The sequence below is a fragment of the Carex rostrata genome, chromosome 7, assembly GCF_964058835.1.
Source record: "Carex rostrata chromosome 7, lpCarRost1.2, whole genome shotgun sequence".
Lineage (NCBI taxonomy): Eukaryota > Viridiplantae > Streptophyta > Magnoliopsida > Poales > Cyperaceae > Carex > Carex rostrata.
In genome coordinates, this window is record NC_135924.1 from 337,692 (window position 1) to 351,242 (window position 13,551).

Here is a 13,551-nt window from a genome sequence, read left to right on the forward strand (position 1 = left end):
GTGTAATACCATAACCTTCCTCATTTTCAAAAGTTGATCCGTAAATATACTTATAAATAAATCTGTATTTACAAAATTCTTTGAATATTTAATAAAGATGCATGCTATGTATCTAGAATTCTAAATCATTATTATTTAATTCTATATTTCTGTATAACTTCCAAAAGTGAGTATTTGAGTTTGATTATTTATTATTTATTTGAGTTTCCATATTATTGTAGCTAGCCAATTAATATATATATTTAAGTTGATGAATTTGGTTATATGTTTGAATTGAACACATAACTAATTAATTTATAATATATTCTTGTTATACACGTAATAAAATAAGATTCATCTAAACATCTGCATCTAAAGTTTGTGATTGTGACAACAAGAAGAAGAAAAAAGTGAGTATATGACTATTTAAGAGGAATTTAGTTTCAGCCAATTGAATCATTTAGCTTTGTCAATTTTTCCACATTACTACATTTCAACATATAGAAGCAAATTTAGCTAAGTTTTGTTAGAGTGGAAAAAAACGTGCCGTGACTAAAATGTTGAGGGTAGTTAAGGCACGCGAGTGACTCGAGTGCCGTGTTCAAACGTAATTAGTCAAGTTTCTCACGTTTAACTATTTTTTCATAATTTAAGTTAGTTTATTTAAAATTCACCATTTGATTAAGATCCACGGTCCTAATTACACGTGACTAGCGTGATTACGTGCTGTGATCGGATCTTTCGTGTGATGTGCCATGTTATGACAAATTTTCTATAAGCTGGTCACGACACACGAATAGTCACGGTATGAAACAGTAACACGTGCTGTACTATTCCGTGTCGTAACCGTACCGTTCCGTGGCGGAACCGGCCCCACCGTTCCATTTTTCCCACTCTAAGTTTTGTTATTTGCATGCTTAATAAAAGCAATCAATTAACTAGCTAGCTAGGTATCTTTAATTACCTAATTATTGTCAGAAATTAAAGCAAACAGTCAATGTGGAATTGGTGATGCAATTGGTTCCCCTTTTTGAAAGGAGAGAGGAGAGAGGAGAGAGGAGAGAGAGGGAGTGTGGATTCCATAGGTGACAGCAATTTGATAGGTAACGTAACTATCCACTTCCTAGATTCCAAATTTCAAAAGTCTGAATATTATTATTATTTTAAAATATAGAAATATTCCCAAGAGAGAGATGAGTGATGAGTGATGAGAGATCCCCTCCAGCTCCCACATACACACGCAGGACCTGTGGGTCACAGGTCCCAGGTCTCTCTCAGACTCAGATTCAGACTCAGACTCAGGCCCACCAGAGCCAGATACCACTTGATTCGGTCTGTACGTAGCCTATTGGCAGAATCTTTTTTTAAATCATCACTAATCACTAAACAATTAAAAATTCCTAAACCCACTTGATTACATTTTTTTTACATTTTCAAAACCAAATATTATCCTCAATATTGCATGCTACACAATGGTCACACAGACACAAACTCGATCATTTCAATTTGAAAACATATCGACAACCATATTCGGTTGTTTTATTTGTCAAACCCAAGGCCATTTTCGGTTTAATTTATTTTCTTTTATTCTTCTTTTTGTCAAACCGTAAATGGTCTACGGTTTTGTTGATTTTTTATTTTTACTTTTTGTCATACTGAGAATTTGCTATCAATCTTTTTGCTATTAGTTTTTTTTATTCTCTCTTCTAATTCTCCCAAACCAAGTTTGATGTCCGTTTTTTTATTTTTATTTTTAAACTGAACTTCATATTCAGTTTTGTTCCTTCTAGATTTTATGTGGCATTATAGTAAGAAAAAAAAATAAAAAAATAAAAATTCAAATTCTATACCGATTATGAAGTCCGGTTTTCAAAATTCAAAACAGAGAATAATTTTCTGTGGTGTTGTGTTTTGTAAAAAAATTGTAATCAATTTGATTTTCGAATTTTTCATAATTTGATGATGGTTTTAAAAAAAATGATTTGATTGGATTAGATTAGAATAGATCTGGGGCCAGAGCGAGTACGTACATAAACGAACGAACAAACGAACGAACTTGATCATCGCGACTCTTCTTCTTCTTCTTCTTTTCTTCTTTTCTTCTTCTTCTCTTCTTCTTGTATTTTATTTAATTTTTCCACGGAAACGAAATGAATGCGGTATAATATTATGTACCACTGGCCACAACTTAAATGTGTTGCATTTTTATTTTATGGCCACGCGTTACTTTTTTAGTTCTCTCTCCTCGTCCTAGCTACATCTCTAGCTATTTTCATCAATTGAGAAATTCCAAAATAGTGCTCGTCGATCGCAAACAAAAACTTTAGCTTCTCACGCATGGTTGTTTTAATGTAAATATAAAAAAGCAACATAATCTAGATAAATAGTATTTAAAGTTTAGTAACATGCATAATCTATTATCATGAATTGAAAAATTCCGATTAATCGGTTGCATACCGATTAATTGTTTGGCGGTACTCTATCCGTCCGACGACCACATACTATTAATGTTTAGTAATTTTAATATGTATGTTACGGATCAACATGTGCTATCGACTCATATTTTCATTTGTAAACTTCAAACAGTTGATCTTAATCATGCATTAAATATAATTTTTATATTAGATTAAATTTTATATTTTTTAGAATATTTTTTGCTATTTTGTTGGATAAGTAAAAGGTTATTTTTTTTTATGGTGCATAATTATTAAATCAAGTGATATTCAACCTATCTAAAAAATAGTAAACAAATATAAAAAAAAATATAAAAATTAGTTTGCAGGTAAATTTTCATATAAAAATCATGTTAAATGATTCAGATCAACTGTTTAAAGTTTAAAAATAAAAATATGAGTTCATAACACAGACCATAATGTAATATGTAATGAATATTATCATAACTTCACTCGATCATTTCCAAAAGTTGATTTGTAAATATATTTATAAATAAATATCTGTATTTACAAAATTCTAGGAATATTTAATAAAGATGCCATGTATCTAGATTTCTAAATCATTATTATTTAATTCTATAATTCTGTAACTTCCAAAAGATCTAATTACTGTTGCCAAATATTTATTTTACTGAATCTAATTATCATATGACACATGCATCTAATTTTATTTAAATATTGTTATTGATCGATCATTCTTGAACATCGTATCCAAACATTCCTCTTCCTTTGAAAAATGGAGGAAAAAGAGGAACTAATTAATTATAAAAAAGAAAAGAAAAGAAAAGAAAAGAAGAGAAAGAAAAGAAAGAAAAGAAAATACAAGCCCGTGAAGGCTATATAAAGCAAACAGCCACCTCTCATAATAGTCTCATCTCATCTCATCTCACCTCATGTGAAAGAAAGGGAGCAAGCATTAATTCACAAGAGAAGAGAAGAGAAGAGAAGAGAAGAGAAGAGGCCATGGCTTTTCTCCATTTTCACGCCATTAATTTTAGGCCTCTTATTTTAGCAATTTCAATCCTCCTTGCGCTTATCAACATTTTGGGTACTTAATTTGTTCTTCTAATTAATTCTGATTCTTGAATTCTGATGGAGTCTTTAATTGATTGATCATTAATTAATATTTCATATAATTTTGAACAATTGATCTAGAGGCTTTGGAGGTGGGAGGTAAAGAAAGTGGAGGAAATCATGAGATTTTTAAAGAAATTCTAAGAGATGAGGCTGTATTACGACTTCAACAATTGGGCAAGGTAATTAAGTATCACAGTACTTTAATTAATTCTTTTCTAAAGTAATTCAACCAATTTCATTTCTCCAATTTTAATTTGTGTTTTAATTAACTAATTAAAGAGAAGGATTGCTGTGTAGTTCAATTCATTAGAACTCAAACTCTGTTTTTTGTTTTTTGTTTTTTTTGTTTTTTTAAGCTTAAAAAAAGAATTTGGAAATACTATTGAAATCCTGTTAATTTTAAATATATATAATAGACTGTTCTAGCCTGATGGCTTCATTTTTGCAACTTTTTCGGATGGCATACTTTTAATTAACCTTTTCTTTATCTACCACACACACACACACACACACACACACTTTTTCTGATTCAGTAACCAGTAACTAATTATACTCTTTTTGTTGAAGCTGTCATAATAGATCTGTGTGCATTTTGGCAATTATATTATATAGTCGGTCATTATCATGTCAAAATTTTAAATTACAAGAAAGCTAGCTATATCATAATATGCATGCATGTATGCATGCTATAAATTATCACTTGTCAAGTAAGATCTAATTATATCCTGACCACTTGTACTTAAAATGAGAGTTACATCAACCTAGCTAGGTATCTAGAAGACAAAACATTTTTAATTGTATAATTAATGGGAAATAATTATTGTCACTTTCAAGTAATATTATTCTCTCAAATTAATATTTTAATTGTTTTATTTAATTAGGTATCTGATCGCGAAGGCTATCTTGAAAGAACCTTCTTAAGCCCAGCTTCACTAAGAGCCGCAGATCTTATCATTAGCTGGATGCATGATGCTGGATTAAAAACGTAATTTAACCTGGCCCCTGACAACTGTCAATTATTATTTTGCATAATTGATTCTTATATAAAGCCCCTCAACTTAATTAGTTGGTATCTAATTAAGGAACAATTAATTATCTTTAGAGTTGCTAAAAGCCTAAGTGGACATACTACAAACTTTTTATTGTAAATATTTATCTGTTATTTTGTTAAAACAGATGGATTGATAAAATGGGCAACATCCATGGCCGTACCGAGTCAATAACACCATCACCCATGGCATTGCTTATTGGATCCCATATGGTAATCCATTCATTAATTATAATTAACCTCTTTTTCTTTGTTGTTGTTCAATTTAGAGAATGCTAAAGAAAAAATAAAATTAAGTAAATGGTGTTGACTACTGGTATATTAATTTTCTGTGATTATGCAGGATACAGTCGTAGATGCCGGTATGTATGATGGTACACTTGGTATAATTTGTGCAATATCTGCTGTGAAGGCTTTAAAGATGAGCGGAAAATTAGAGAAATTGCAAAGACCAATTGAGGTATATATTAGTTTTATCATGCATGGTTCATTTCTAATGCAATTACGATTCCTCTTTGTACCGTGGCCCACGGGTAAATAGGTCAAAAGGCAATATTTATTTACTGACAAAACTGGTACCTCGGTAAGTAGCTACTTCATATCTGTATATATGATATGGTGATGAAATCACAAATCACAATTTTTGGTCTTCTATATTTTTGTTTTCTGTAGAAGAAGTTAATATATATATATATATATTTTTATTTAGGTAATAGCATTTAGTGATGAGGAGGGTATTAGGTTCCAGTCTACTTTTCTAGGAAGTGCTGCTATAGCTGGTATTCTACCAACATCTATTCTACAAGTATCTGACAAAAGGTTAATATTTCAACCTAGCTATTTAATTTAATTTGTTCAACAAATTAAACTATATATAATACTAATTAATATGTTTGGTTGTCTAAAATTCTTCCTTCAGTGGATTTACGTTGCAAGATGTTTTGAAGGAGAACTCCGTAGAAGCTACTGATGAAATCCTTTCTCAAGTTCGGTATAATTCAGAGTCTGTTTGGGGTTATATCGAGGTAATTTTTCTTGGGAGGACTTAATTTTATGAAAGATAATATTTACCCCTTTAAAATAGAGATGAAAAAAAGTATGCTCCTAAAATGTGGTGATGGGAAAGCTGGTTATAGACCAGGAATTAAGAAATTAGAAGAGTTTGATAAGCATTCTTAATTTTCAGAAAATGAAATATATATATAAGCTTTTGCAGGATCAATTGTGAATTATCCAATGTAAGGACTTGTGTGAAATGCTTTGAATTTTAATTTTATTTGTAGGTACATATTGAACAAGGTCCAGTGCTAGAAACACTTAATTATCCTCTAGGTGTGGTGAAAGGAATTGCGGGTCAAACACGATTGAAGGTATGTATATGAGTCCTACAAAACAGGCAGCCTTTTCTTATCTGACCAGGTTTGGTCTGGTACCAACATACTGTCCCACCCAGTCAGTCATGTTTAGTAGTATTGTTATTTAGTTATTCAGCTATGTTGATAGTGAGTGTTTTATATTTTTTATTTTTCAATTTTGATGCTTCCATTATTAATTGCATCCTTACCAGAAAGAACCATTCCTAGTACTGGCACTGCTGCAAAACCAGCAGGCCAGGCACAGAATATCTAATTAAGTGCTTAATTTATTGATAGCTGATATTAAATCCTATTCACTCTATGCTATATCATATGTGATATGTAGGTTACAGTGAGTGGGACCCAAGGGCATGCAGGAACGGTACCAATGCTGTTGCGTCAGGACCCAATGGTTGCTTCAGCAGATCTCATAGTAACATTGGAATCTCTCTGTAGAAATCCTGACAAGTACTTAAAGACAGATGATTTGCATAATTCCTTTGACTTTGCCGGACTGGTATGCACAGTAGGTGAGCTATTTTGCTGGCCCAGCGCAAGCAATGTCATACCAGGACAGGTGAATTTTACAGTAGATATAAGAGCAATGGATGACAAGGCCAAGGAAGCAATTGTGTCTGAATTCTCCAAGCAAATTTCAGAAAAATGTGATGGTCGGCTGGTGAATTGTGCAGTTGAACAAAAGGTAATTAATTAATTAGTTTGATTGTTGAGTTGAGCAAGAATTGTTGAATGAAGCAATTATATATATATATACTTATGTTTTCAGCATAGCGCTGAGGCAACACATTGTGACAAAGAGTTGAGGTCACAATTGAAGAATGCAGCGGATTCAAGTATAAGACAATTGTCAAGTGATGTTTTAGGTGAGATGCCTGTTTTAATGAGTGGTGCTGGACATGATGCAATGGCCATGGCTAAATTAACCAAGATTGGTATGCTGTTTGTACGGTGCCGTGGCGGTATTAGTCATTCACCGGATGAATTTGTGATGGAGGATGATGTATGGGCTGCTGGTCTCGCACTTGTTCGATTTCTTGAGCAGCATGTAGACGACCAATAATTAAATTCTGCTTATTTTCAAATGTTTGTAAAATCTCTTTTACAAATGTTTGCAATTATATATATATGTACAGAAATAGAAAAGTAAATAACATTGTTAATTAGTTCATTTTCCTCTTTATATACTGGCACATGCAATACATTTTATATACTGGCAACAAGAGGAGAGCTGTATGAGGTATCATATCATGCACAGGTAAATGCTAGCTAGCTAGCTGGTACTAAAACGGACATGTTCAAATAATTACACCTGTATTTGCTTAGATAATTAAAGCTGGCAATCTAGTCACAATTAAGGGGGCCCACCACTTATTACATCCGATCCATCATACACAAAAATTAAAAAAATAGCTGCATGCATGCCGGTGCCACCATGTCTTAGGGCTTGTTCAGATGTTACGGGATTATACGAGATGCGATTTGACGGGAATGGAAAATCACTTTTAAAAAAGTGGAAACCCACGGGTATGAATATGCATAAAATTGATTACAGAATGAGTGTTCGGTTGTACCGTGAAATTAGTTGTCGAAAGTCTCGATTTATTTTAAGAATATGTGTTCCTATTTAAATTTTCTCACTTATTTAAAATAAAACTATCACGTCAAGTAGCATATAAATTAATTTTGAGATGCAAAAAAATTATTCTTAGTATTTAAATTATGATCAATTTAAATATTTATTTACAATAACCTTACATTTGTTATCATTAAAAACATCAACTAATAGATATTCAACAATTTTAATATTGGCATTTACTGATATTTTTTATGTATAAAATATATAGCAAAAAAAATATTCGGACAAATTAATTTAGATTAAAATAGTTCATGAACTAAAACTAATATTTTTTACTTGACATAATATTATTTTGTTACAATAAAAAGACTAAAAATGATCTCACTATATGTTTTTGTAGCAACCATATTTTATTTAAAAAAAATAAAGTTCAGGTGACATCATAGATTAGTATAGATTTGTTTATTGGAGAGAAACACGTCAATAGAGCATAGGAAATAATGAGTCCGGCTAGTATGATGATAACGTCAAAATATATAGCGAAAATTACTACTTTTTAGTACGGAAAATGGTAAAAAAGCATATGCAAAGTATCTATTTTTCTGAATTATTCACCGCAAAGATGTTTTTAGGTTATTTTGGCAGGTTTTGAAGAAAGTTGCGAATTTAGGCCAAAAAAAGGGCAAAATTTTCATATTTAGACCGATTTTGAAGGAAACATCAAAATAGGGCAACACATGGAGTATGCAAACACCTCACAGAAGTGCACAACATGCAACATGGCAAAATTCACTAAAATTCGACTCAGTACAGTGCCTTACGGCCTCAGCTATACCGCATGCGGTATAAAGGTCTATGCCTAAAGGGCACAGGGATTGAATTTGTGGATTGTCTAGTTTGGATAAAATCTCGGCCATTGGAGAGCAACCTTCTAGAAGGACGAATCTCCATATGTGGTAGGCCTTGCTACGCATTGAAGTCTATTTTTAGCGCTCCAAATATAGCATGAAAAGCTATATTCGGCACCCATGTTCTCTAATGATCTCCATGATTCCACACCCTTTAGAAAGACTATATAAACCCCTCATGTAATAAGAATTAGTGTGCATGTTTTAGTTGTGTAAGTTCATAGTTTAGAGAAGAATATTGCATGTAATTTTTGTAGTTTGGAGAAAAAGAGGCGCTTGAAGTCCAAGGCGGAAGAAGGAGTTATCTAAGGAAGAAGTGTTCTAGGTTCTAGATTATATATTTCTTTTATTACTTCTTTTATTTAGTCATGGCTTTGAGTAGCTAAGCTCATCCTTTCTAAAGATGGATATAATGAATTCTAATTTATCTCTTTACTATAATATTTATTTTTCTTTTATGTCTATTTGAGATTTCGTTATACTTAGAATATTATTGAAATATGCCATTGCATACATAGTTCTGTCTACTATATGCCAATGTCCTCCACATACCTATAGGTGTTAAGTCATTGTATCTCGGTGTGAAAATGGATACAAGTACTTTAAACACTTTAGCTAATGAGACTTGGCAGCGGTTTAAAGACTAGGGTTAGAACCTAGTGGGCTCCCTTGGCAGAGCATAGATTAGATAGCATCTCGAGATTTAATTAGAAATTTATTTATTACTTGTGATAAATAGGGTTTAGGGTTATTACTTAGAGAGTAATAGGAGAATATAATTAATTAGGTTAGTGTGAGTGATTTAATTACATTATATCCTGTGATAATCTGTATTGTCCCCCCACAAGCCGACCTTAGAGTCGGAGAACCTTTTAAATACGCATAGAACCGAATCCAAGCATCCGTAGGGAATAATAGTACTGGTATGCGACTCTGCTCTGCGGAGTGGTCTATATCACATACCTATAAGTTATCCTTGATATGATTTCCAACGTTCTTTGGATTTTTTCAAACAGCACTTAAGAAATTTCACTTTTTTTTCATTCTTTTGTTTTGACCTACAAGTACAAAATAATTCTACTCGAGAGCTATGTGTAAATAGACGGGTGCAAACCACTATGTATTTTCTTGAGTAATTTTTATTATATATCTCGAGATGCAATTTTTCTCTGAAGAGAGCTATGTGGAAAGTTGTAATTGATTGGCAATTAAATGCTTGATTGCACCCGTAGAGCATTCAATTTGGTTAAATAAATGCTTAATTGCAAAGTTAAGCTTCTGTTGGATAAAGTCTATGTTGGACTTTCGAAAGAAATTGTCCGTGAATGCATGTGTTGGATATTTGGAAGTAATTTTCTGTCTCCGACTTAATTGTATCTGTCAGAATTAATACCGTACCAGTAAGAGTATGGTACAGTTTTTCTCTAATTTGCAATATATTTAGCATGTACCGAAATAAGCTTGATTATATATGCAATTGAATTTGTCAAAAACAAGGAAACAACAATTTGAATCTTTTACCTTGCATTCATAGCCACTATATGGTACTGGAACCAAGCAAAGCACATATCAATTAGCACAAAGAAAGGGTAAAATGAAGGATTTAAAAAAAAACCAGAAAAGGACATAAGAACAAGTGACAAAATATCAACTCTTGGATGAGGAGCGGGCAATAGACGAGGAAGATGGTGATAAAGACATTGAGCAATATGGAATTATCACTGGTCTTAATGAAACACAGCTCGGAGACTTGCTCCGAACGGACATTAGAAATAATTTGTGGGAGAATATGGCAAGCCATGCAAGAAATCAAAGAGGATGTAGAAATTGGATCTTGTTGAATATGCTAAACTGTGTCTGTAGCTAGTTGTTTTTGTTTTAGTATCTAATATGGATTACATTTTGTCTCAATGAGTTGTGAAGATGAGACTTTGTTAAGGTTATGGTACTTGGTACCACTGGTACCGATAAATTTTTTTGGTCATTTTGATATTGCTTATGAAGGAGCTGCATGTTTATCTGTGTGCTTTTTGGTAGTGCTGCTTTAATTGATTATATATTTCATGCTAGCTATATTTCCGTTTCTCCAATTTTAGTTATTTCGAACTGTTTTGAATCATATCAGGTCCTTTTCATATTTGTTATATATAGTATTGTCACAATTTTTTCATTTTTCTTTTCATTTTGATTGAAAAGTTGTGACAGGTTTCAATTAAAAATGAGATACAAAATTTTGCATAGAATGTCAATAATTGGTTGAGTTGGTACCAGTGCAGGTATCAATTTATATTCAAATTGCATTCAAAAGTAAGTACTCTGAATCGCTTAACAAATTGAGTTGATTACGGTTGACTTATTAATTGTTTAAGTTAACGACATTTAGTTAACTGGATGCTCGGTGCCTTGTTCAAACTTTGTTAACACAGTTTACTTTAATGAAATATATTTAATTAAAATTGTAATACAATTAGATTCATCAATTATATTATAATTATGTTATATGACAACAATAATATCAGGGCAATATAGTCTTTTTCTTATTACATATATATTTTATTCAAATACATGCTACTTTCTTATTCATTTTTATTTGCCGAACATGAACTCCTTAGCGCTCCTTAAGCTAAGATTTTCGGCCCATTCTTGTAACATCCACCAGGGACTGTACTATTTCCATGTGTGCCTGGGGGACATTCACATTTGAATGATCCCGGAGTGTTTGTACAAATACCATAGCAATTCGAACTAATCTGGCACTCATCTGTATCTATATATATAGTAAGAAAGAAAAATATATAGGAGAGTTAGACAATATTATGCATCAACTGTGAGAGTATAGTTAATTTTGATTAAATTTACAATAATAAACAAGACTTTTTCTTTCAACTGAAAGAAGAGCAATTTTTTTTTTCTCTCTAAGATTGCTGAGGTCAATAAAAGTTGAGCATATCATTTGTAGTATGTACATATGTATATAACGTACCTTGGCAACCATTAAGGAGATAGGGGTTTCCGTGGTACCCTGGTGCGCAATTGCATATATAACCTTGACCAGTGGCGTGGTCAACACATTTGCTGTTAGTGCTAACACATGCATAATGGGTTCTATTTTGTTTTGCTATTTTGCAGGTCTCGTTCCCTACAACCCAATCAAGAACAACCAAAAATTTCTTGGCATCCTTGTAGAAGGAGTCAGGTGTGGTGAGATATGTGGTGCTAAATTTGAAGTTTTTTGTTTCTATTAGCATCGCATACCCACAAGGGCTGAAGCTTGCGGTATGAGAACTGTTGTACCTTTTATCAAATGTAATATCATAATACTTCATTCCAAACGGAATGGCAGTCTGGCAGCAACCGATACCAGAGCATGAGCCATTCACCAGTTCCTGCTCACTCAAGCTCATAGATGTACACCCTGTTGTGTACCAAATAGATTGATTCCTTGAAAGTTTGACATATGCAGATGTCTCACTACCTACTACCATGAACCTATTTTCGGTATTTGATAACCAAAATGGTGTATTGGTCAAATCAACAGCATACTCAGCCCCACGAATTTGTTTGCTTGAGCTAAGATAACACAGCCAAGAAACAAAGACCTCAATCCGAGCTTGGCTTTGGGAAACGGATATGCTGTGTAATACAGATACCTCTGCGCTTGAAGCAGGCATAGATATTGCCTTGTAGCTACCGTCGATCGTCTTATTACACATGAGGTTGAACTCTTCAGATCTGGAACAATTTTTACCTATCCCAAATGGATAGGTGACCTGTAATTATATGCAACTTTTTAATGTTAAATAATTAAGATGTTGTATGTAAATAACAGTTTACTTTTTTTTTAATTCTATGTATGATTGCAATTTTAAACACCTTTTCTTTTTCTTTTTTATAATTTACAAGTTATGAATCATGAGTTTGCCCTTTTCTTTAGTAATATACATGGAATGTACCTCGGTGTCTCCACAATGTGTCGGACATCCAGCAGGGGGTTGAAATATTAGTTGAGCTACACATAATGACAGTAGTAGCATGAAGAAGAAAATGATAGCCATGTATATATATTTATGTATCTTAAAACAACTAAAAGGCTTTAGGAAATTCAGGTGTTGGTTTTCAAGTTTGAAAAACAGAGACAGATTGATGGAGTTAATTGGTTGAAGAAAAGTGAGTGATTTACTTAATTTATAGACATAGAAGAAAATAACTAACTAGAACCTGCTGTTTTTAATATGTAATAGAGTGATGGAATGAAAAACTCTATCAGGAAACAATTCAAGCTTCACTTACTAATTAGAACCTATTGTTTACAATATCTAGTAGGGGGATGGGATGGCAAGCCCTATGAATAAAAATTTCAAGCTTGCCGTACGTACTAATTACAACCTACTATTTATTTGTAGAGCAAGAGCGGTATATCTATATTCTCAATTAATGTTTTAAAGTGAAAATAAATAATTAATACAATGTGTGCATTCTCAATGACTCAAAAAGTTTGTAGGTTAATCATTTCTTAATAAATCGCTAATCCAACCTGCTGTTTTGCTGTGAACACTAGAAACAGTAAAAATTTCTGGACCATCGGATCAGCGATTTTCAAAATTGCTTAATAAATAATAAAAAAATTCCAAAAAATATAAAATTTGGTCTCTAAGTACATTTCTATATGGAGATCATGTTGAGCGGTTCAGATCGGTCGTTTGAATTTTCAAATCGTAAAATATGAGTGTGAAGTAAAATAGTCGCTTTACTTCTCAACTCACCATAGCAGCCCATCTCTCTCTCTCTCTCTCTCTCTCTCTCTCTCTCTCTCTCTCTATATATATATATATATATAGTTAGGCTGGGGTGCTATGGATAGCATAGTGGCCTCTATGCTACGGCTCAATATTCGAGTTTTCAAAATCCAAACGGTCGATCCGAACCGTTCATCTTATTCTCCATATTAATATCTACTCGGAGACCAAATTTTACATTTTTCTGAATTTTTTTACTATTTATTAAGTATTTTACAAAATTGTTGATCCAACGGTGGCTGCACAAAACAGTAAAACCGTTGGATTAGCGATTTTCAAAGTGGCTTAATAAATAGTAAAAAAATTCAGAAAATTATAAAATTTGGTCTCCAAGCAGA

The 13,551-nt window shown here is 32.5% G+C and overlaps 2 protein-coding genes across 2 annotated transcripts in view; one reads left to right on the plus strand and one right to left on the minus strand.

The window, feature by feature from the left end:
* The window catches only part of LOC144556520 (uncharacterized), an 83,337-nt gene extending 70,789 nt beyond the window's left edge, over positions 1-12,548 (minus strand). Inside the window, exons 1-2 of the mRNA XM_078304900.1 lie at positions 12,371-12,548; positions 11,944-12,187 (exon numbers count right to left, since the gene is read on the minus strand). Of these exons, the coding sequence (XP_078161026.1) occupies positions 11,944-12,187; positions 12,371-12,472 (346 nt within the window). The 5' untranslated portion in view covers positions 12,473-12,548. The remainder of the gene's footprint in view (positions 1-11,943; positions 12,188-12,370) is intronic.
* On the plus strand, positions 3,205-7,101 carry LOC144556522 (putative allantoate deiminase). Its single transcript, XM_078304902.1, has 10 exons — positions 3,205-3,480; positions 3,588-3,688; positions 4,391-4,494; positions 4,686-4,770; positions 4,901-5,017; positions 5,267-5,376; positions 5,477-5,582; positions 5,841-5,927; positions 6,259-6,615; positions 6,700-7,101. The coding sequence occupies exons 1-10, from the start codon at positions 3,396-3,398 to the stop codon at positions 6,991-6,993; spliced, it is 1,446 nt and encodes a 481-aa protein (XP_078161028.1). The 5' UTR covers positions 3,205-3,395; the 3' UTR covers positions 6,994-7,101.
* Positions 12,549-13,551: the final 1,003 nt, after the last annotated feature.

Coding starts and splice junctions, on each gene's coding strand:
- LOC144556522 (XM_078304902.1), top strand. CDS start 3,396: ATGGCTTTTCTCCATTTTCACGCCATTAATTTTAGGCCTCTTATTTTA. Junction 4,771..4,900: donor TGCTTATTGGATCCCATATG/GTAATCCATTCA, acceptor GTGATTATGCAG/GATACAGTCGTAGATGCCGG. Junction 6,616..6,699: donor ATTGTGCAGTTGAACAAAAG/GTAATTAATTAA, acceptor TTATGTTTTCAG/CATAGCGCTGAGGCAACACA.